Source organism: Pantherophis guttatus, chromosome 3 (genome assembly GCF_059756535.1).
Source record: "Pantherophis guttatus breed Tessera chromosome 3, ASM5975653v1, whole genome shotgun sequence".
NCBI lineage: Eukaryota > Metazoa > Chordata > Lepidosauria > Squamata > Colubridae > Pantherophis > Pantherophis guttatus.
Genome location: NC_142065.1, coordinates 175,131,993 through 175,154,783, shown reverse-complemented (window position 1 = coordinate 175,154,783; position 22,791 = coordinate 175,131,993). Strand labels below are relative to the sequence as shown.

Genomic DNA, 22,791 nt, shown 5'->3' with positions numbered 1-22,791 from the left:
ATTTAATAACATGTTTTGTATTTTCACAAAGCCCTACCAGACTACCATAATGGGTCTAAAAAATTCTGAAAATTACTACAGGGCAATAATTTATTCTCGTCTTAGATCCTGTTTCTCAAATAATAATGTACCTTTAACTGGCTTCATTGATAGTTTGACATCTACAGGCTAGTACCCAATAATGCCAATTTGAAAGATGTGAATAGATATTTTCTACGATCTGAGACTGTTGCAAGTGGCTTGATATGAAGCCACTTTTCACTTCTGTTTATTAAATAATCCCACAAAGACTGGAAAGGAATCAAATGGAGTTTACAAATTCAAGCAGACATTCTTTGGTCTGGAATTCCATTCTTATGGCTACCAGATGAAATGAAAGACTTTTGGTTTTGAAAGTGTAGAAGCAAATCAGTTGAAGCAAAAATAGGATGTGGAGCTAAATCAAAATCAGTTTGTATTTCTTACCAAAACAATGATGCAATTTTATATTGCTCTTACAACCATGCAGTGGTCATTAAATTTCTTTTGTGATGGGCTACAAGTTTTTTTTGTTACCTTTAAAACTCTACCTGCGCTAATACATCAGTATCTTAGGCCTTAGTTTTATTTTGTGCTACATATGATTTTTGTTTTGTTTTGGTGAGATTCAAAGAACCATTTAACTTTAATAAAGAGAAGCTTAAATTCTGGTGATTTAATGAATACAACTACAGTATTTGGTTTTGTATTACAACATGGAAGTCCTTAATTGTTGCCTTTATTTATTTATTTATTTATAAATATTTTTATTTACTTCGATTTCCTGCTAGCTCATAGCCTTTATGTTTCCCAGTTATCTTCCCTCCAAGCACCTCCAAAATCAACTAGCTGAGCAAAAATAAAAAGCTCTCAAGTTGCGCATAGCTGCTGACAATTTCCAAGCATTGTGTGTGTGTGTGTGTGTGTGTGTGTGTGTGAACAATATATAAGTGATCTGCCATTCTGCAAGAAATTTGATCAACTTCCTAGTCTGTTCTGCAGCTTTAGGGTCAATCTTAGTTTGTTTCTAATCCAGGCAAAATTAACTAGCTGCACCACCTGCAGTGTCTCCAAGTACTCTTAATTTAGCATTTGTGGTGAATTTTAGATACATTGGTTTGGATCCTGAATGATTAAGCACATTTGAATTAAAATCAATGGATCTTTATGATCATTAAAAATTTACATTATAATTAGTTGTCTAACAGGTAATACTAGGTTCAAAGGTTCATAACACTAACTACAGGGGGTTTTTTTGCTTAAAAAGGACATTACATACAAGCTAGGATTTTTTTTTTCTGCTGTCATATAGCGAAGAATGAATTGCCAAGAAAATTATGGAACTGCTTTCATGGGATGTGGCCTGGTAGAAGCAGTATCTCGTGAAGAGTTGTCTGAAGTATCTAGTCCTGAAGAACAACAAGAAGTGAAGGTAGATGACTTCATGTTTAACCACTAAAGACGCTTGTCTAGATTTCTGTGGTTTGACGTAACATACTGTATGTGAACGCTAAATTCTCTAACCCTCAAGTCTATCCCATGAAACATTGGAGAAATCTCCTGTCATCTCACTGATGAATCTTAAATTATATCATAAAAGGACCAAGTAATTATGAACATAATAAACACAAAGAGAGTTAGAGCAATGTGTTGTTTTTGTTACATGGTTGCTTCTCACAGTGATTGAAAACACAGTACAAGGAAAATGAAATAAAGTTAAGATGAGCAGCATGTACTATGTACCAGATTAATGGACCTAAATAATAAAAAATTGCAACCAACTTAAACTGTGTGGCCTGATTTATGGATTGTGTGAAGCAGTGGTTTACTGATTCATAATTATTTGTATAAACTACAAGTTGTTGCATTCACACCACAGACTAAGTCATAGATTCTGGTTTACAAACTACAACAGTAGTTTGTAAATCTAACAAACCTCATTAGGGCATATTGTGATGCTTGAACCCTGATACAAACTTTGATCCCTTAAAATCAGAAATATTTTTCACCCCATTCCCATATGTAAAGTTAAATCATGAGCATGTACAGAGCTGGTTTTACTAAACAAATAATGTTTAAAAGAAGTAAATTTTTAGGCACAAAAGTAAAATTGAGGCAATTTAGAAAGTAAAGGGTAGTATATTCAAGACTAGTAATTCTAAAGGATAAAATAGACATTATATATTTATTATTTTCTTCTTTAAGGAATTATATCAGCCACTGAAAGTTTACTTGAGAGTTCGGCCCTTCTCAAAGGCAGAGCTTGAAAATAATGAAAACCAGGTTTGTTATACATCATTTTGAATATTCAGAACAAGTAATCTAAAAATCTTACTTTCACTATTTTGGTTTCTTAACAAGCTCTTAGATTGTTTTTCATCATCATTGTCTAAATATCACCTATACTAGAATGCGTTATTGATTTGTTTATGATTGCCTTAACAATGGTTTTGCCATTAATGGAAATGTGTCTTTTCCAGTGTATTTCTAGTTGAGTTCTGAAATCACTGCTGTAGACCTGTTACTATGGCTCTCATGCTACAGGGGTCCTCATTTAATGACCACTTGTTCAGTGTCTTTTTGAAGCTACCACCGCACTGAATGAGAAGACTTATTACTGGTTCTGTTGCAGCCCTTACAGTGTCTTTGTGGTCATGTGATCATAATTCAGGCAATTAGGGCATCACAAATATCCTCACATGATCACCATTAATGAGCTTTACTGCTGGCTTCCAACAGAAAAAATCAGTGGGCAAACCAACAGTAGGCTGCAAATGGCAATCCTTCACATCATGCCTAACAACTGTGCAAGATTTTTTTTAATGACAGAAACCAGAACTGACACAGTTGTTGGAAGCGAGTGTGGCCATGTGACATCATGCTGCCTAGCAATAGAGTTGCTGCTCCCAATTACTGTTTTTAAGTCTATACAAGTCTATACTACTTGGCAGCCATTTGTTTTAGCAAGAGCTCTTCAGTTAGGAAATACTTTTGGTATATATTTTTATTTTATGCATTTAAAAGTATTTTGATTTTTTTCTCCTGTTATGCTTTTAAATAGTTTGATTTCTGCATAAGACTGCTATTTTAAATTCTTTTTAATATGTTTTATATTGATTGTGTTTATATAGATTAGGTTGTGCTTTAATCAAACAGCAATATGAGATGTTTTAGGTATAGGATAACTAATGCATTTTTAAAATAAACATACAAATAAACAGCTGGGTACATTGAAAATGTACAGTGGAGCATAATATTTAGATCCTAAAATCTAAATATGTTGGTTCTCCTGTCTGAATGTATATCAGAAAATAGCTTTTCTTGGTATAGAACAGTTTTAACAACCTTAGCAATGTTAAGATGTATGGAATCAACTCCCAGAATTCCCCAATCAACATAGTTAAAGTTGTCAATGCTTGAAAAATATTGCTGTATAAGAATATCTTCTGCGATGGGCTCCATCGAGTTGTTATGAACACTAAATGGATAATACAAGGGGTTTGCATATACTGCATATCTTGGACATTGTGTCATATCATTTAATTTGTAAAGGATATTAAAAAGCTTTTTGTATTAAGGACTGCTTAATTATTGAAAATCAAGAGGCAGTAACACTTCAGGTTCCAAAAGAATTGGCCCAAATAAAGACTAATGAAAAGAAGATTGGACAATCTGCACATCAATTCACCTTCACAAAGGTAAAGTGTCCCTCTTTCCCCCATGCCCCATTTTCAGAGTTTTGAAACACAGGTAAATTAGTGTCAAAATATTTTTTTGTTTAGTAATTTTTAAGAAATTGCAGTTTTAAATATACAAATATTCAATTTTTATACACTATATAATTAAGTACAAATTAGTTTTCAATAGTAACCAAGTAACCAACAGTAAAGGGACTGTTCATTATTTCAGTGGAATCAAAGCTTTCAAAATCAAATTGGCTGCTACACCCTCTGGTCAGTCTAACATCACATAAAATCCTAACTCTTTTAATTGAGTAATTTAGTTCTTAATTTGATTTTAAATTGGGGGTGTTTTAATTGTCGTGGGCCAATACTATTTAATTTGTTTTAAACTATTTTTAAATTTTGTATTCTATGTATCTTTATCTTCAGCTGTTCACCGCCCTGAGTCCTTCAGGAAAAGGGCGGTATATAAATTTGAACAATCAATCAATCAATCAATCAATCAATCAATCAATCAATAAATAAATAAATAAAGTATGTATAAACATGATCATTTCTAACAGCAGTTCCTGGAGAATCCAATTTAGATCAGAACCATAATACTTGAATTTGACGGTTAACCTTTTAAAAGTTAAAATAATTTATTTTCCACAAGTGCTATTTTGAATGGAAAATCCAACATGCATTTTGCTGCTTCATGAGTTCAACTATCTAGACAGAAATGTTTTCTCATCACTTTTTTTTCCCATCACATAGTCAATATTCACCAGGGAATTTTATATCTAATATCCATGTGCCATAGTTACATTAGATAAATTATGTTCTGAAGCCAATGCAGATTTTTCTTGTGGTTTCAAAAATGGAAAACTTGATGAAAAGGGATGGGAAAAAAATCTAATAGAAGTGTTTTTGGAATAATCTGCACATTCCTAAAAAAAAAAAAAAGTAAAAGTTGTAAAGATTGTTTGTAAAGCTTTCATGCATCCTGTTTAATTTGTCTCTGAAAATAACTTGTATTCTCTGTGTAGGTTTTTGGACCAGATACAACGCAAAATGAATTTTTTGAAGGCACAATGAAAGACATTGTAAACGCTTACCTTGACGGAAGAAATGGCCTTGTTTTTACTTATGGCGTTACTAACGCAGGCAAAAGTTTCACAGTCCAAGGTATAATCTGAGGTTCAAAATTCAGAACATCTTCTCATTTTACAGCATGAAAGGAAACAAAATTAATTGTATCCTTAGGTTGTCCAAAAGATGGTGGCATTCTTCCTCGTTCTCTTGATATGATCTTTAATCATATAAAAGGAAGACAGTATTCAAAGATGAATTTAAAACCTTGCTTCAGTAATCTTACCAAGAGGCTAAATGACATGCAAGTTAAGCAAGAAGAATCCATGAAAGCTGCACTTCTTTTTTCTTTGAAAGAGGTAAGTGGACCAATATGTTTGGTATTATCATGTGTTAAAAGTCATATAAGGCTTCATAGGAAAAACTCCACATAATCCTAACTAGAATTTTCTACGTAATTCATTGTGGTTCTTATTTAGCAGTGTGTATGTGTAAGAGTATAACCAAGCCAATTAAATGTACCTAGACAGACTTTAAGATCAAAACAACAAGGTATTTAAAGAAGTTATCCTCTGTGATAGAAAGCTCACAATTTTGAGCTCTCTGTTCTAAAGCTTAAGAAGAAAAAGAAACTATCATGCTCTTCATGTAGAAAGCAGGGTGAAGGAGAAAGACCAAGAATATAATGCCTTGGTAAGGCCACACTTGGAATACTGCATCCAATTTTGGTCGCCACGATGTAAAAAAGATGTTGAGACTCTAGAAAGAGTGCGGAGAAGAGCAACAAAGAGCCGAGGTGGCGCAGTGGTTAGAATGCAGTACTGCAGCTACTTCAACTGACTGCTAGTTCAGCAGATCAGCGGATCAAATCTCACCAGCTCAAGGTTGACTCAGCCTTCCATCCTTCCGAGGTGGGTAAAATGAGGACCCAGATTGTTGGGGACAATATGCTATTTAGTATACTGTCTTTGGTGTAAGCCGCCCAGAGTCCTCGGAGAGTGGGCGGCATAGAAATATGACTAATAATAATAACAACAACAACAACAACAACAACAAAGATGATTAGGGGCAGGGGTAAAATCCAGCAGGTTCTGACAGCTTCTGTAGAACCGGTAGCAGAAATTTTGAGCAGTTTGGAGAACTGGAACGGAAATTTTGAGTAGTTCGGAGAACCGGGAAATACCACCTCTGGCTATCCCAGAGTGGGATGGGAATGGTAATTTTGCAGTATCCTTCCCCTGGAGTGGGGTGGGAATGGAGATTTTGCAATATCCTTCCCCTGGACTGGGGTGGGAATGGAGATTTTGCCGGATCCTTCTCCTTCCACGCCCACCAAGTCACGCCCACTAAGCCACACCACACCCACCAAGCCACGCCCACAGAACCGGTAGTAAAAAAATTTGGATTTCACCACTGATTAGGGGACTCAAGGATAAAACAAATAAAGAACAGTTTCTGGAACTGGATATGTCTAGTCATGAAAAGAAAGACTAGGGGTGACATGATAGCAATGTTCCGATATCTCAGGGGGGTTGCCACAAAGAAGGAGTCAAACTATTCTCCAAAGCACCTGAGGGCAGGACAAGAAGCAATGGGTGGAAACTAATCAAGGAGAGAAGCAACTTAGAACTAAGGAGAAATATCCTCACAGAACAATTAATCAGTGGAACAAATTGCCTTCAGAAGTTGTAAATGCTCCAACTGTTGTGGCCCCGCCCTCTGAGCCTGTCCCATCGGAGGAAGAAAGCTCCGAGCATGAGGAAGAGGAGTCAGCCAGGCCTCCCTCTCCAGGCCCCTCCCCTCTGGCATTGTCTCAAGTGCCGGTCGAGGGAGAGGAGACAGCTGATTCGAATCAAAGTGATAATGAAACATCATTCCTGGACGCACGCCTCCGAAGGCGTGATAAACGTTTGCAGCAGCTTGGGAGGCGTGCTAGGGATTAGAACTGAGTCACTGGACCACACCCCAGAGACTATATAATAGAGGGTGGTGGTCAAGAATCTTTTGTGACGAACAAAGCAAACCTTGAATAGTCACTAAAGCCTCGTCCGGAGCTGCTGAGAGAAAGATTTAAAGTGTCGGACATTTGGACTCTTGAGTATTTTGTCTTTCTGGTTTACTTTGAAAATAAAGTCACTTGGCAGACGGTGTGTCTATCGCTGCCAAGTGGGAGATAAGAACTGGGTGCGTTCCAAAGTGTTTCCTTAACCCTCGACTGGCTGTGTGTGTGTGTGTGTGTGGGTACGGGGACAGATCACCAACACTGGAAGTTTTTAAGAAGATATTGGATAACCATTTGTCTGGTGTAGGCTTTCCTGCCTAATCAGGGGGTTGGACTAGAAGACCTCCAAGGTCCCTTCCAACTCTGTTATAATATTATTCTTCAACTTAGAATCAAGCAGTGCAGCCACAAAGGAACAAAGAAGAATTTCATTGTTTGCTATTTCTCCTATTGTTCATGGTAGTCAATAGAAGAGAAGATGATATATTAGAATTGCATTTCCAGTAATAGCTAGACATTCCCTGGAAATTTCATATAGTATTTATGATGAGCAAGGATTATTGGCAAGAAGAATAAAGAAACAGTGTAAGTCCTTTAAGTCATATGAACCCACCATTTCTTTTTCTAGGATAGGAGCTGGTTGTTTTTTTTCTTAGCCAGAATTTTAGACGTGAATGAGTCCACAGGCAATTAAAAAAATTTAGTAGGTGGTGTTTTCTATACAGAACAAAAACTGTAGAATCAGTTAAGCAAATCCATGGGTGTGCTCTTTAAAGTTAATTTCTGCCTTCATATTATAGTTCATATGTTCACCTATGATACGGAAGGTTAATTACTGGGAAAAAAATAATATAAAAATAAATCTAAAGAAAAATAGATAAAACAAGAGCTAAAACAATTCCTAAAGCTAGACTGAAACTATTTTTATCTGCACCTATCTTTGCATTAAGGAGGATGCGTGAAATAATGTTTTTAATTATCATTTTGGTGATCCAACATGCAGCTCAAGTATTTCATTGTACAAGTAGTCCTTGACTTACAACAGTTCCTTTAGTGACTGTTCAAAGTTACAATGGCACTGAAAAAAGTGACTTATGACTGTTTTTCACACTTATGACCATTGCAGCATTCCCATGGTCACATGATCAAAATTCAGATGCTTGGCGAAGGGTTCATATTTATAATGGTTGCAGAGTCCTGGGATCATGAAATCACCTTTTGAGACCTTTTGACATACAAAATCAATAGGGAATTCAGATTCACTTCACAGCCATGTTACTAACTTAACAAGTGCAATGATTTACTTAACAACGGTGGCAAGAAAAGTCGTAAAATGGGGCAAACTCACTTAACAAATGTTTCACTTAGTGACATAAATGGGGGGGGTTTAGTTGTGGTCATAACTTGAGGACGATCTGTATTTTACTTTTCAGTTACCAGTAGTTTCCAGAAGCTGCTGAAATATGTTAAGACATTCAGCTCCAAGTATATAACTGGGTATCAAACTTCATCACAGGAGAATTGCTTGTCTTGAAATAGCCACATATTCAAAAATAAAGATTAAAACCTTGCAGGATTGCTTACAAAATTATTTAAAGTTTATATGAATAATAGAATAAAAATACATTAATAATACACAGAACATTGCTGTCTGTGAACTAAGCCATATGATGTATTAAAAATAGATGCACACATAAGGCAGGAGAATGGCAAAGCATGTTAATTAATATGTTAATCTCTGGAAAATCCTGACATGCTTTAGTGTTCTCAGAATGAATATGTGAAGTTTTGGGGAATATGCATTTAATGCTAGATTCATTAGAAGCTATAATAGCTTTTTTTAAAAATGGAAAGTGTGGAGGATTTTTAATTTTTTTTAAAAAACAAATTCATATAACTGAATAAGAATAAAATATAATTAATCTATATAATATTTTTTAAGGAGACTGAAAATATTTGGAAACCTTCAGATTCAATGTCATACAGCTACAACTCACCAAACCTTCCTTTGGACCAGTTAGGTAAAGTAAATAATGATCTTTCTTTCTTTCTTTCTTTCTTTCTTTCTTTCTTTCTTTCTTTCTTTCTTTCTTTCTTTCTTTCTTTCTTTCTTTCTTCCTTCCTTCCTTCCTTCCTTCCTTCCTTCCTCCCATCCTTCCTTTCTCTCTCTCTCTCTCTCTCTCTCTCACTCTCTCTCTCTCTCTTTCTCTCTCTTTCTCTTTCGCACACACACAGAAAGAAAGATGCACAAGATGTGCATGTACATCTTGTTAGGATAATGTGAAAAAGTGCCATGCCCTGGAGATAAAATGCAGAAATTTTGTGTAATAATATGGAATATGTCAAAACAAAGCTGTATGTCTTCCACCAGTTCTTCAAAGCCAACATTCTGAAGCATCATTAGGCATCAAATTAGGTCCTTAATACTAGCATTTAACAAGGATAATAATGTATAAATGTGAATAAAATCTCATTACTTTGTTGAATAAGTGTTGCCTTCTATTCTCTTTGCTGACTCTCAAACTTTTGTAAACAGATTACAAGTCTGAATTTGTAAAATCAGAGGCTTATACCATGGATCAGAAAACCTTGGCATCACTTTGGGTTTCCTTCTTTGAAATTTATAATGAATATATTTATGACTTACTTGACTTACTACCAGTCTTGAAAAATCAGAAGCGCAAAGTCTTAAGAATCTGTGAGGATCAAGGAGGAAACTTTTACATTAAAGGTAATACTGTCACTTTGTTGTTACTAGCTAGACAATTACTGGGTCTAAGATCAGTTTCAATGATTATTTTGGTAGCCTAGTTGTTAGTTCTTGGGACATTGTCCGGCACTAAATGAATATACAATTTTTGCAATAGCAGATGGAATCTATTTCTCCTCTTAGGGCAGGGGTCAGCAACCTGCTGCTGTGGAGCCGCATGTGGCTCTTTCATCCCTGTTGCGACTCTCTCTTGCTGGTCGGCTCCACAACTGATAGGACTTTCAGTTTGGACAGGTAGAGGAAAAAGGATGCCATGCTAGGAAGAGACTCTATGGTGGGGGAAACCAACTTTCGGTCGGCTCCAAAATTGAACGTGGGGGGCTTCCGGTTAGGATTTTTGTGGCTCTTTGTGTGTTTAAGGTTGCCGACCCATGTGCTAATACAACCTTTAATAAGAAGGCACTGTACTTTAAAGTTTAAATGGCCATACAGTAAATTCTAGATTAGAAACACAATAAAACTCACACACACATCCCAAACTCGTGTATTTAAGCCCCAAGATCATTATTGCACAACTCTGCCTAGAAACAGGCACTTTTTATGATGGAGTCCACAAACATTTACTATAGTCATATTCTCACATGCACCTAATCAGGGTACAATTATTCCTTAGCAAGTTGCTTGTTCTATCATATCTCTATGAAGCTGTCTTCAGATGGTCTTTACCCCATGAGTGAATCACACTTGATATCTCCCATAATTGCCTCAATGCTAAAATAATTCAATTCTTTCTCCTTCTTATTCTGACAAGGAAAGCCTTAACATGTACAAAATCTCCACTGTATTGATCACTGACATCATGATAGCATTGTTCCAATATTTGAAGGGCTGCCAAAGAAGAGGGAGTCAAGCTATTCTCCAAAGCATATGAAGGCAGGACAAGAAGCAATGAATGGGAACTAATCAAGGAGATAACCAACCTAGAACTAAGGAGATATTTCCTTACAGTTGCTTTCAGAAGTTTTGGGTACTCCATTACTGGAGGATTTTAAGAAGAGATGGAACAGCCACTTGTCTATGGTATAGCGCAGGGGTCAGCAACCTGTGGCTCTGGAGCCGCATATGGCTCTTTCATCCCTCTGCTGTGGCTCCCTGTTGCTGGTCGGCTCCACAATTGATAGGGCTTTCGTTTAGGACAGGTAGAGGAAAAAGGATGCTAGGAGGAGACTATGGTGAGGGAACCGGACTTCCGGTTGGCTCCAGAATTGAACCGGGTCTTCTGGTTAGGACCTTTGTGGGTCTTTGAGTGTTTAAGATTGCCGACCCCTGTCTTAGGCAAATTCAGAAATTGATTATTGTAGCAAAAAAATGCTCAGTTTCATATAAAGTTTGTTATTTTTCAAAAGCAAGTAATTTAGTTTGAGTCTCTTATTTAATGAAAATCCCTTTTCATAATAGAAGATGACACCTGTATTAACTTCTATTGGTTTCCAAGTTACAACTTGGAATAAGAGTGCCTTGTGAATTGGTTGTTCTATAACTTTTAAAACAATGTTATATTTTTTTGTTAATAATAATATTTGCTCATTATTTGGCTAATCTTAACATCAGCTTTATTGAATATGTAGGCTTCTTGTTAGTTATATGTAATTCAGACCAGAATTCAAATATTATTTTATAAATAGAAATCTGTCTCAAAAATTAGGGTGAAATTTCAGCTCAAAAACAGTGGGACAACTCTGGACAGTAAAAGGTGCTTTTTATACTGGTCTTGAGTCAAGGCTTTGTGAGAAGTCGAAACCCTATCTTATGTTATCACTTTATTCTCTTTTATTCATCTTGTGTCATCTTTTTATTCTGTTTAAGGCCCTGACAATTGTTTTCTGGGCACAAGAAAGAAACATGTGTGTCCATTTTTTATGTTATCTTATGTTCATTATCATTATGTTCATATTATATTTTATGTTCAAAAGCAGGGTTAGTTTGAACTCAGCAGGAGTACTTTCTGAATAGCCATGTACAGGAATGCACTGCAAAGAAGCAACAAGTTGTATAACTGCACAGTGAATAAAAAGAGCTATAGTTTCATTTTTAATGTATGCTGATGTTATTTTTTCCCCCAGATTTAAAATGGGTCAATATATCAAATTCAGAAGAGGCCTGTAAAATACTTAAAATAGGAAATAAGAACAGAAGCTTGGCATGCACCAAGATGAACCAGCAATCCAGTCGAAGGTTTGCTTCATTTAATTTAGTTTTACTCTTCCTTCTTGAGCTAATGATATTGCATGCAAAGTATAATAAATGGTATGATGGAAAAGGAATGAAGAAAGTATGTACACAAGACTGACTACAGCTTAACGCTATAGAACTGCAAAAAAAACAAAAAAAACCAACCACAATTGTTCACAGATTTCAGTTTTCTTCTAGCACTGTGAAGTATTATAAAATGATATTAACACTTCATGTGATCTTGATTATATCAAGGGTGAAATCAAGCAGGTTCTGACAGGTTCTGGAGAACCAGTAGTGGAAATTTTGAGTAGTTTGGAGAACCAGTAGCAGAAATTTTGAGTAGTTCGGAGAACTGGCAAATGGAGATTTTGCAATATCCTTCTCCCGGGAGTGGGGATGGAATGGGGATTTTGCAGTATCCTTCCCCTGGAGTGGGGTGGGAATGGAGATTTTGCAGTATCCTTCCCCTGCTATGCCCACTAAGCCACCCCCACCAAGCCACACCATACCCACCAAGCCACACCAACAGAACTGGTAGTAAAAAAAATTTGGATTTCACCACTGATTATATCCCTCTGTTAATGCAGCCTAGGACTGTTGGCTTTTTTGGCAGCTGCAGCACACTGTTGGTTCATATTTATGTGATTGTCCACTAGGACAATTCACTACTTTACTAGAACAGTTCACTAATTTACTCAAATACTTTTCTAAACTGATAATAATAGTTATGCTATACATATGCCATAGTGAAATATTAAAATGCTTGACAAAAATTAGAACACAACATAACATATCTGGTGATTTTTTCCCCTAGTCATAGTATATTTTCTATTCGACTCCTCAGTTTGAGTGATGAAGATGTGCCACGTACTCTTGGAATCTCTGAGTAAGTGTCACTTCACTAATGATAGAGTACAGTATACTAATGTAGATTTATTGATTGATTGTATTTGTATGATGTCAAATCTCCAGCACTTACAGCAGCTAACAATAGTAAACTATGCAAGATGCATAATTAAAACATCAATGGTGAACAATTTACAATATATAAAAATATATAACAACCAAAAAAGTATACATATAGTATAAATAGTTGAGAACATCCCATTAGTCCCAAACGTTCCTTCAGAAGAGCTGTGTTTTAACTAAATGCAAAGCAACCAAATGAGGAATTAGCCTTACTTTCAAACAAAGGTAGTTTCAAAGTATAGGACCATATGGAGGGGGGGGCGGAATCCTGGCTTCCAGCATATTCATCTCATCAAAATGTGATGATACCAGTAGTTTTTCTCAGGAAAAATGTATCTGAGAGTTTGCATCTAGTTGGAGAAGGCACTCCTGCTGGTATCTAAACGTAAGTGTTATAAAGCTTTATAGGTTAAAATCAGCACTTACGATTGTACCTAGAGCTTATGGGCAGCCAATCCAAGACTCACAATACAGCTTTTAGATGCTGATAGTAGCAGACACCTACCAATGACTAGACTGCTGTATTTTAACTCCAGTGCAGTTTCTGGATAGTCTTCAAAGGCAGTTTCATACAGATTGCATTGCAGTAGTCCAGACAAGTAGCGTAAGGCCATTAATCACTGGCCTTATATTTGCTTCCTACAGAATGAGAGTGAATTCATTTTCATAATTACAGTTTAGCTACCTTAATGACAACAGCTGCTTTCATTTATTCAACTAATGAAAGATCAAAAGAAATTAGATGGATGTGTTGATTTGTACAGACTTTCCCTCTGTGACCTGGCTGGTTCAGAAAGATGCCATAAAGCTCAAACCTTTGGAGACAGACTGAAAGAAGCTGGCAATATTAATAATTCTCTTCTTATTCTTGGAAAATGCATTGCAGCTCTGAAACAAAATCAAAACTCAAAGTAAGTAAGATAGATAAAAGTTTGGTACAACTTCAATTTAAAACTGTTTAATACATTAATAACTTCAAATAGTATGAAAGGATAGTTATAGTTTCCTTAAATAATCTGTAATGACAGCATGACACAATGCAATTGTTTACTGCAGCAGGTAATAAAAAATTGTTATGTTTGCCAGTATCATTTCCCAAAAACCACACGTTTTAATTGCTATACAAAAAAAATGGTTTATCTCTCCTTTTCTCTGACTCTTACCTTACATCTTTGGATTTTGCAAATTATCCTGATTCTGAAGTTAACATTTATACAATTTTTACTCCAAGATTAAGGCCAACTTATATTCCTTTTCGAGAGAGTAAACTGACTCGCCTCTTCCAACCCTTCTTCTGTGGTAAAGGCAAAGCCTGCATGATTGTCAACGTTAGTCAATGTGCTTCCACATATGATGAAACACTTCATGTAATGAAGTTTTCTGCTGTAGCAAAACAAGTAAGAAAGATGCTATATCCTTTACAATACAGTGAGCATGTCATGTATCTTATACTACCACTTTTACCATAGTGATTGGTTTGTTTTCTTTGTCAGCTTATCTTGTTTGAACTGAAAAGATGATTTTACTCCTTCCTTCTTTGATGCTTAAAATTAACCTGAACTACACACTATGCATTTAACTGCTTTTGTGTGAGAACAATAGTATTCAATTGTTGAAGCTGCTGTTAGTGATTTTTCCAATATATGTAATGTTTATAGATTATAGATACGTTGAGGTCCAGTTCCCTCCAGCCTCAGACTGCCTGTCCAATTTCCAAATAGGATGGAACATACATTACCTCATTCTATGTTGTTAGTTTCAGAATAGAAAATTATACATTTGTGGTGAAAATTTAATTTTGAATGACAGGGTACATACCCATGAATGGGTATTTACTGCTGAAAGTACTAAAGCTAGTAAAAAAAAAACTTATTAAGAGGTAGTAACAATAGCTAGAGGTATCTACTGTATTTTATACTAGCAGAATTTCCAGTCTTCCATCATTTTTTTAATTAATTTTTTATTGATTAAAAAATACAAACAAACATATATACAACAATACAACAAACACAACAAATAAAGATAAATCAAGTCTTGCGACTTCTTTTCCAAGTTTATCACATCGGTAAACTATATTTATATTCCTATATATATATCTACATATTTACTTACATAATAATATCTTAAACTCCATATTTAACCAATTATATTTCTTGCTTGGTACTCAATTTTTGTCTATGGATTTTGACCAGTCTTCCATCATTAAATTACCCCTTGATGATGAACTAAACATTTTTTCCATTAAGTTAATAGAATTTCTCTGATAGTTTTTCAAAGAAAGTAAAAAAACAAAACAAAATTAAGTTAAAACAATGATCTTATCTTTTTAACCAATCTTAAAACGTGTTTTGTGCCTGTTTGTGTGTTTTAGGTCATTCCAACATTTCAACACAAACTCTTCGATTATTTTCCTCCAAAGTATAGCAGGAGAGAAGATAAACCTACAGTGCATTTTGATGACATATCAATTGAGCAATTTCCCACCTATACCGACATTCCCTCTTCCTCTGAAGATGAGGAAATAGACATTACTATTCTGAACCATGAGGTAGTCAAAAACCAGTTCCTTACAATACAATATGTTCAGGAAAAAAAAATATTGTGTTTTGTTTAACAAAAAAATTGTTGTGTAAATTATAGCTGGTTGAAAAACATATAATTGTAAACCATAAACTATAATTTGTAAATCCAAAATGGTTGAACATGTATCAGATGACTAAAACATATTATGGCATGGTGAAATGAAGGAACCCATAACTTTTCCAATTCAAAGCAGTTAAATGTGGGTTGTCCATATGCAAAAAGAATCATGACAAGTTAAGAGCTATGGTTTAAGGACTGGAAACTTTGATAAGTAAACTCAGATACATGTTGATTGTGCCATAGGACTACTAGTGACTTTGTGAAAGTAGTAATGAAGTCAGAAAAAACCAGAGGAGGTTGATCATTTTGCAATAAAAGTCACTGATTTAGGCCTCATTCTCTTGAAGAACCTGAGTTAAAAAAACGATAGAAAGAAATAGTTTTCTATTATCTGAGAACCTGTCTAAAGAACTACAGATATAATTAAAGACACAAGCTTGTAATTCAGACTGGAGTGGGTGCATATGATAGATTTAGACCTCCTTTCCCCATCTATTTACTTTCTGAAATTCAATATCCAGAATAAAGACTTTTTTAAAAAAAATTATTCAATTGCTCATCACCACTAGTGAATTTCAGAACTCAAATAAGAATGGCAGGAATTTAGGCATTATGTTCCTTGCCTGCAGTTTTATTCTGAAATATCTGCAAACTTTCAGTAAAACACAAGGAGTCACTGGTACACTGTATGTTTTTATTCCTGCATTACCGTGCTATGCAATATGCATTCTTAGTTGAGAAATCACCCTTGACTTCTGCATGAACAATTATGGCAGCCATATGTTCAGCTACCAGTGCAATGGTAATAATTTTTCCATTTATTTCAACAAAAGAGGATATACTTAATTGGGCCAAGCTTTTAGTAGAATAAATTTTAAAATCAATACAGTTCATATGTGAAGTACATTGGGCCATTTTTAGTAGTACTGCACAACCTGAGATAAAACGTCTAAGGATAAGCCTTCTGGCTAGTGAACTTCCAATATTAGGTTTGACTTCTTCATGCATGATGTATCACTTCCATTTTTTTCATGTTTCTATATATGGTTCATGTTGGTACTATAGGATCTCTTGAAAACCACAGAGATGTTAAAGAATAAACTGATTGCAGAGAGGCAAGGCAAATTACTCCTTGAAGTCCAAATACGCAAAGAGATGGCCAAAGCAATGTTTCAGCAACTTATGGAAACAGAAGAAGCTTGGAGGTATGCCATAGGAAGTTATATTGGTAGAACTGACAAAAGTCATCTGCCTGTCCCATTTCAAGGACAGCCAAATGAATCAGCAGTTGCATAAAAAGAATCCAATTATAAATATGAACTGCAGCAATGATAGATCCCTGATTAAGGTAGATCTGATCTACCTTAATTTTGTGTAGCAGCTTTCTAAGTTACTTCGAAAGAATTAGCTTAAAGCTTATTTTCATTTTGTTTTATTAAAATTAAAACTTTATGGCAATTGTTTACATATTTTTGGCTGCTCCATATCATTTCCAAGTATTTTGAGCACTTCTATGCTTCTATAATACACAGAAAACTTTGGTAATATTGTGGAATATATTATGCGATTAGAACCAGTAATTTTGATACATCATTTCAGTTCTATCCAATTAACTATCAATAAGGTGATGCCAACTTTAGAAAGCTAAAATACATGGCCTATTCATGCATGTTTATTTGGAAGGGACTATTAGATCAAGGCTTGTTACACACCATTTATGTTTTATGAAATATTATATCAGAAGGAATACTGCTGTTTACGAAAACACTCAGTGGACATATCATTAAACAAAAGACAGAAGTGGATGCTGGAAGGCAAAGCATTGTGTATATGAGAGAGTTCCTGAAAATGAGAATTGTAACAGAAAGGATATTTGTTTACAAGAAATACAATACAGGGACAGGCAATGCTGATACTGTACTAGAGAGAGTCCAAGAGCATTGCCTGGGAAAAAAACAAGACAGAGAAAAGTAATCCCAAATTAACAATAAATTAGACACAGTGCAGGCAGAGTAATATAGAAAATACTTAACACTCTAGCTCAGTGTATGTCAATCTTGGCAACTTTAAGATATGTGGAAGTCCGCTCCCAGAATTCCCTAACTAGCATGGCTGGCTGGAGAATTCTGGGAGCTGAAGTCATGCAAGTTAAAGTTGCCAAGGTTGACACTGGTCTAGTTATAATGTATTGTCTCTTATGATCAACAAGTCACAAGTACTCAAGAACCACTGTTCTTGGCATTTACATCTTCAATGGAGGGAGGGGCAGAGGAATTCACTAACAGCCCTTGTTAATGGATTTGATAATGAATCAAACTAGCTTTACAGTATCTTTTTTGCAGTATGATTCCAGGTTTTTAAAGATTTGCCTGTATCAGAGGTACAGTACAGTAAGTGTCAAGAAATAACTAGCTAAATAAAAACACTAACAGGCATGATGTTCTCATAGCTGATGGCGAAAGTCAGCCAACTTTTGCTAAGCTAAATAAGTTTAGACCTTGTTAGGACCTGAATGGAGGAACAACCTGGAAAATCCAAGCTTTCAGGGTAGATTGGAGAATCAGAAATAAAAAATAACAAACCAACACTCCGAAAAGTAGATGGAATGGCAAATAATTTCTGTATTGTGCCTAGAATGATGCATGAATTTGCTTATGTACCGTAATTCATCAGTAACTGAGTTTAACATGAAGGTGATTTTTCTTTTTACTTTATAAAATATTTCAAGGAAAGCTAAAATGGCCTGACAAGGCAAGTGGATTGATGAAAATGATTCTTTCCATTCACTAGTGAGGGAATAAGATAGATGCATTATGGGTCCTTGGGACTCACTGAACTGGCACTGATCATGTTACCTTGTTTTGGTAATGAAATGTCTGTAAGAAAACAACAAAGCTCAGAGAGCACCAAGGGCTCCTCATTTCAACCCTGAGCTACAAATATTCTCCTTTATATATGCATTATCTGAGAAGTGGTTTATAGTTGAATATGAACATGCACCTCTTGTATTAAGCTTACATCTATATCTTGATCCAGATATAAAAAGTTCTGAGCAAGCTCATATGTAAAAGGAAATGCAAACAGCTGGTATCTGAAACTAGTAAGCATTATACCAATCATTCTCAATAGTTACCGGTTGAAATCAAGGTCAGTGAGCAAGGAATTGAATATAACAATAATTAAGTAATAAAAAGTTCTCTGTGTTCTGGTTGTTGCATCTTGCTGATCCAGTAAACGCTTAGAAGACTTGAAAGAAAGTTATGAAGAAAAATTGGAAAATAAATTTGTAATGTATAAAGATGCCATAAAGAAGCACGCATACACATGTGCAATGGACCAAGTTGAAGAACGTTATGTTCCAATAGAAGAATTCATAGCTGAACAAGAAAAGGTTCAGGTATGCCTGGATTTAACCTATTGTAAATTTTGGCATTTTTGTATAGCTATCTCAGGAATTCTATCCCAAAGTATAGTTGGTAAATGTAAAACATGAAAATATATCCAAGAGTACACTGAATGGCTTGTTTGTTCGTTGGTCTCATTTGTCATGTTTATAAGGCCACCTAACTTCATAAAATCTCTGCTTACACGAGCAGAATTATAAAAAACTTTAGAAATGAAATTATTTACAAATTCAATACTGGTAAGTCAAAACAGAATCAAGCATGAGGTGTAAATTGTTTCTTGTGCTTTTTAGAAAGTTTCATTTTGATTAAGGAAATAGATTTTGAATTATCATTTAAAACAAAAAATTTTGGACGAAGGACAAAGAAGAATCATGTTAAACCAATATCCAAAATGATTTTTCTTGCATTTCTAAAACTGTTTGATTTGTATGAAGCCCTAAACTATTATAGAATATTATTGCTCAGGAAAGAGAAATGAAAATACTAGAGCTGAAACTAAAACTTGGAGAACAAAATAGCCTGTCTTCGGAAATTCCCTGCTCAGACTCTACAGAATGGAAGATAAATCTAGGTAAGAAGACTGTGTCCTAAACTTGCCTACAATTTAGAATGCCGGTCACTATTCTTCAGTATTCAGTATTCTTATCCTTGTTTGGTGTTCACAGATGCTCAATGCAAGATGATGGAAGAAACTTCAGGTGCTTTACCGAAGCCGTATAAAGAGAGAGATGAGGTACCTTTGTTGTTTATTATAAAAAATAATTTATAATCTAAAATATGCATTATCATAATCATTCTATATATAGATTAAAATATATATAGTGTAAAAAAATGTAAAAATATTAAAAAGAAAAATCAAAAAACAATTACATTGATGCATAATTCTGAGAAAAAAAAATACTTAAAAACACAATTTCAGTGTAGATAATTTTAGTATTATTAAACACATTTGCATATCTTGAAAGATAGGACAAGTTACCTTGAACATTAATTTGAGTATTTCATGAACATATGAAATGATTGCAAGGGTGTGTAAAATTAACTATGGATCTTGGCCCAGTGCATGATAGCAACCTTTCCAGTGTTGACCTCGGGGCTGGTGTAGGCATGGCTGGGGGGGCCTGGCCAGCTTAACGTCACTTGTGTCGGGTACCTATGGTGGCCAAGTGCTTAGGCAATACTTCCCTCAGATGCTCCCTCACATTATAATCTCCCTCCCTCCCTCCCTCTTCTTCTTTTTCCTTTCCTCTTCATTCTCCTTTCTTCTACCTTCCCTTCTTTCCTCATTTTTCATTCCTTGCTCTCTTCCCATCTTACCTTCTTTTTCTTTGTCTTTCCTCTTTCCCTTTCTAATTCCGGTCCCTTCTTTCATGCTCAAATGCAAAAGGGGAAACATTTCATTTTGTTTTGCTAGCCCTCTGCCAGCGAAAATGGGGCCTGCGGGGCTGCACATGCATCCCGCCCGAGCTCGGTTTTTGCTCACAGAGGCACCACGGGCCAGTCCTTTGCTGTTTCCAGGGTGGCCTCATGGACCACATCTAAGCACCTTGTGGGCCTTGAGTTTGACACCCCTGCTCTAGAGGCTCTCTGGCACATGGACAGCTACATAACTTTTTTTTGCAGCAGGCTTAGAATTTAAAGATTGATATAAAAGAAAAGAAAAGAAGTGGGGAAGAAAGTGAAATAGGCATTTCAACTTATTAAAGTCCTGTTTCAATAATCTTTAAGTGTTGGGAGACAAATGAAGAAAGTCAAGGGTTCTTTTGAAGCAAGTTGTAACTAAAACTGTACATTTGCTTTTCCAAATGGCTTTTTTCCCAGTGGATTGGATACGACTTCAGCATATTAGAACATTATATTTCTTACATATGCAGATTTTATAAAACATTTAATAGTATCATGTAACATGATGAAAGACCATAAGCTGTCAGTTGATGATAGCAATACTTTCAAACACTTTGTTTTGCAGTTAATAAAATCATTGAAATTGAAAATTCATAAGTTAAACGAAATGTTGCAAGATGCCAAAGAAGAATATAGAAAAATAGTTGAGGAGAACACTACATTAAAGCAGATGGTGAGTCTTAAGATTAGTCACATATCTGTTTAAAATGTATTTAGAGCTGTGTTCTGCTACAAGATTCAAAATAATATGCTGAGATATGCTTTCCAAAAACTGTTCTTGGCCTTATTTAAAATCATTTTAACTTTTTCACTGTTATTTTGCTTCTTCAGTTAAAAAGTAATTGTGAATACAGGTAATTCTTGCTTAACAATGCTAATTGAGACTTCATTTTTAAGTGACGGGATTGAAAATCCCAAAATACATGACTGCACCACTTAGGGCCAGCAGTTCCAGTGGTCCTGGTTGCCATTGTTAAGCAAGGACTGTGTGGGTTGTTAAGTGAGAACCTTATCCTCAAGTGACTGCAACTTCCAACTTTTGCCAGTTTCCCCTTTGATTTTCTTGTGGACAGCTTGCAGAAAAGTGATAAATCACAACCACGATTCATGCTGTGATGTCCATAAGTACAAAACCTAGTTATAACTGCCATTCATGCAGAATTGTTTTAAATTTGAACAATGAGTCATTGTTAAAGACCACTTATTATTTTATTTATTAATGAATAAACCTTCCATCTTACTATCTAAGCAACTCCAACGTAGACACTAAAGGGAATTTCAGAGTGCAATGCACTGTTTAAAGTTAACTCTGAAATGAATAAATCCTGGTTGTTAATAATATTCTTTTGGAAGACTAGTCATGGGAAGCAAAATAAATAGAATTTGGATATTCAATCTCATATGGTTGTTCAAGATTCTGAAAAGGTACCACAACCACTTCCAAAAGAGTATTATTCATTTATTCATATCAGAGTAATAGAGTAAGTTAGGTGCTAGAATGAGTACAGATAGCAATGTTGGAGTGTTTCTTCCCCATATTTTTAAAATTCAGTTAGGATGTGCAGTTTTGGAAGAAGCTAGGGCAGTAGGATTAAAAAGACAACGTTCTAATTCTATTTAAACAAATCTTGCTTTCATAGGAACAAGAAACCATTTGCCTTCAAAATAGGCCTAAATATGACCTTGAACCTGAACCCACAATATCTCACCTCCAAGAAGAATTAAAAGAAAGCAAAGGTCTATTAAGTACAGAAAGTATTAAACAACATAAATCCAAAAAGGGCTTCTTTGCAAGTCTGAAACATTAGTAACAGATGTTCCTAAGACATTGAAAAGTAAAATCTGAAAAAAGCTGAGGTGTCACTTTCTGCATCACCGATTGATGTCAGTAGCACATAAAATGAAACTATAATACTGATCATGACATACTGAATCAAAATTTATAAAAGTGGAAACCATAGGGATATAAACTTAATCTGAAAGGAATAAAATGTCCTATATTTTGTTCATGGTAATATTGGCATAAGAGTTCACTTGAAACAAATTGAAATTTTTATCTTGATGCTAAATTTGCCATCTTCCTGATGGTGGGATTACAACCCACAGAATTTGCCGTTGTGTCAGGAAGAGTTATTCTACCAACATATTTCGTGGACATTAGATGAGGGAAGCATGCTAAATAATATTTACATTAAGAATGCTATGGCTTCTTCTAAAATTCCTTTATTCCCATTTTCCTCTTTTGTAAACTTATTTTTTTAATTACTGTAACAGTGCATATAATATTTAGATCTTAACATTCACATACTTTATGTTTATAACCATTGTGAAAATGTGCAGAAAGCTATTCTTTTGCTCCCCAGGAATTCAGCTAGGACAATTTTAATAATTGACATGTTGTTTATATTTTGATACTATGACTAATTCTTTGACACCAATAAACTATATTTCTTTTGTACATGTTCACCATCTGTAATTTTTTATTTCCTTATAAGTGCAGTAAAATATATGGAACTCCCAAGACATTAAATTTGTATAACTTTATATATTTAATTAGTAAAAGACGACAAATATTTTGCAAAAGTTAAGCTGTCAGAAGTATATGGGGTATATTGAGTGAGGTACGTTCATTCTCTGCAGTTATTATTT

At 35.0% G+C, this 22,791-nt stretch overlaps 1 protein-coding gene across 1 annotated transcript; it reads left to right on the top strand.

Annotated features, from left to right (window-relative positions):
• The first annotated feature begins 1,336 nt into the window (after nucleotides 1–1,336).
• Nucleotides 1,337–21,950, top strand: LOC117672414 (kinesin-like protein KIF20A). Its single transcript, XM_087890755.1, has 18 exons — nucleotides 1,337–1,450; nucleotides 2,224–2,301; nucleotides 3,597–3,716; nucleotides 4,730–4,868; nucleotides 4,947–5,131; nucleotides 8,717–8,795; nucleotides 9,311–9,505; nucleotides 11,608–11,719; nucleotides 12,534–12,605; nucleotides 13,453–13,599; nucleotides 13,920–14,085; nucleotides 15,060–15,236; nucleotides 16,397–16,536; nucleotides 18,563–18,728; nucleotides 19,204–19,309; nucleotides 19,404–19,471; nucleotides 20,708–20,842; nucleotides 21,783–21,950. Exons 1-18 carry the CDS (start codon nucleotides 1,337–1,339, stop codon nucleotides 21,948–21,950), a joined length of 2,367 nt encoding a protein of 788 aa, XP_087746881.1.
• Nucleotides 21,951–22,791: the final 841 nt, after the last annotated feature.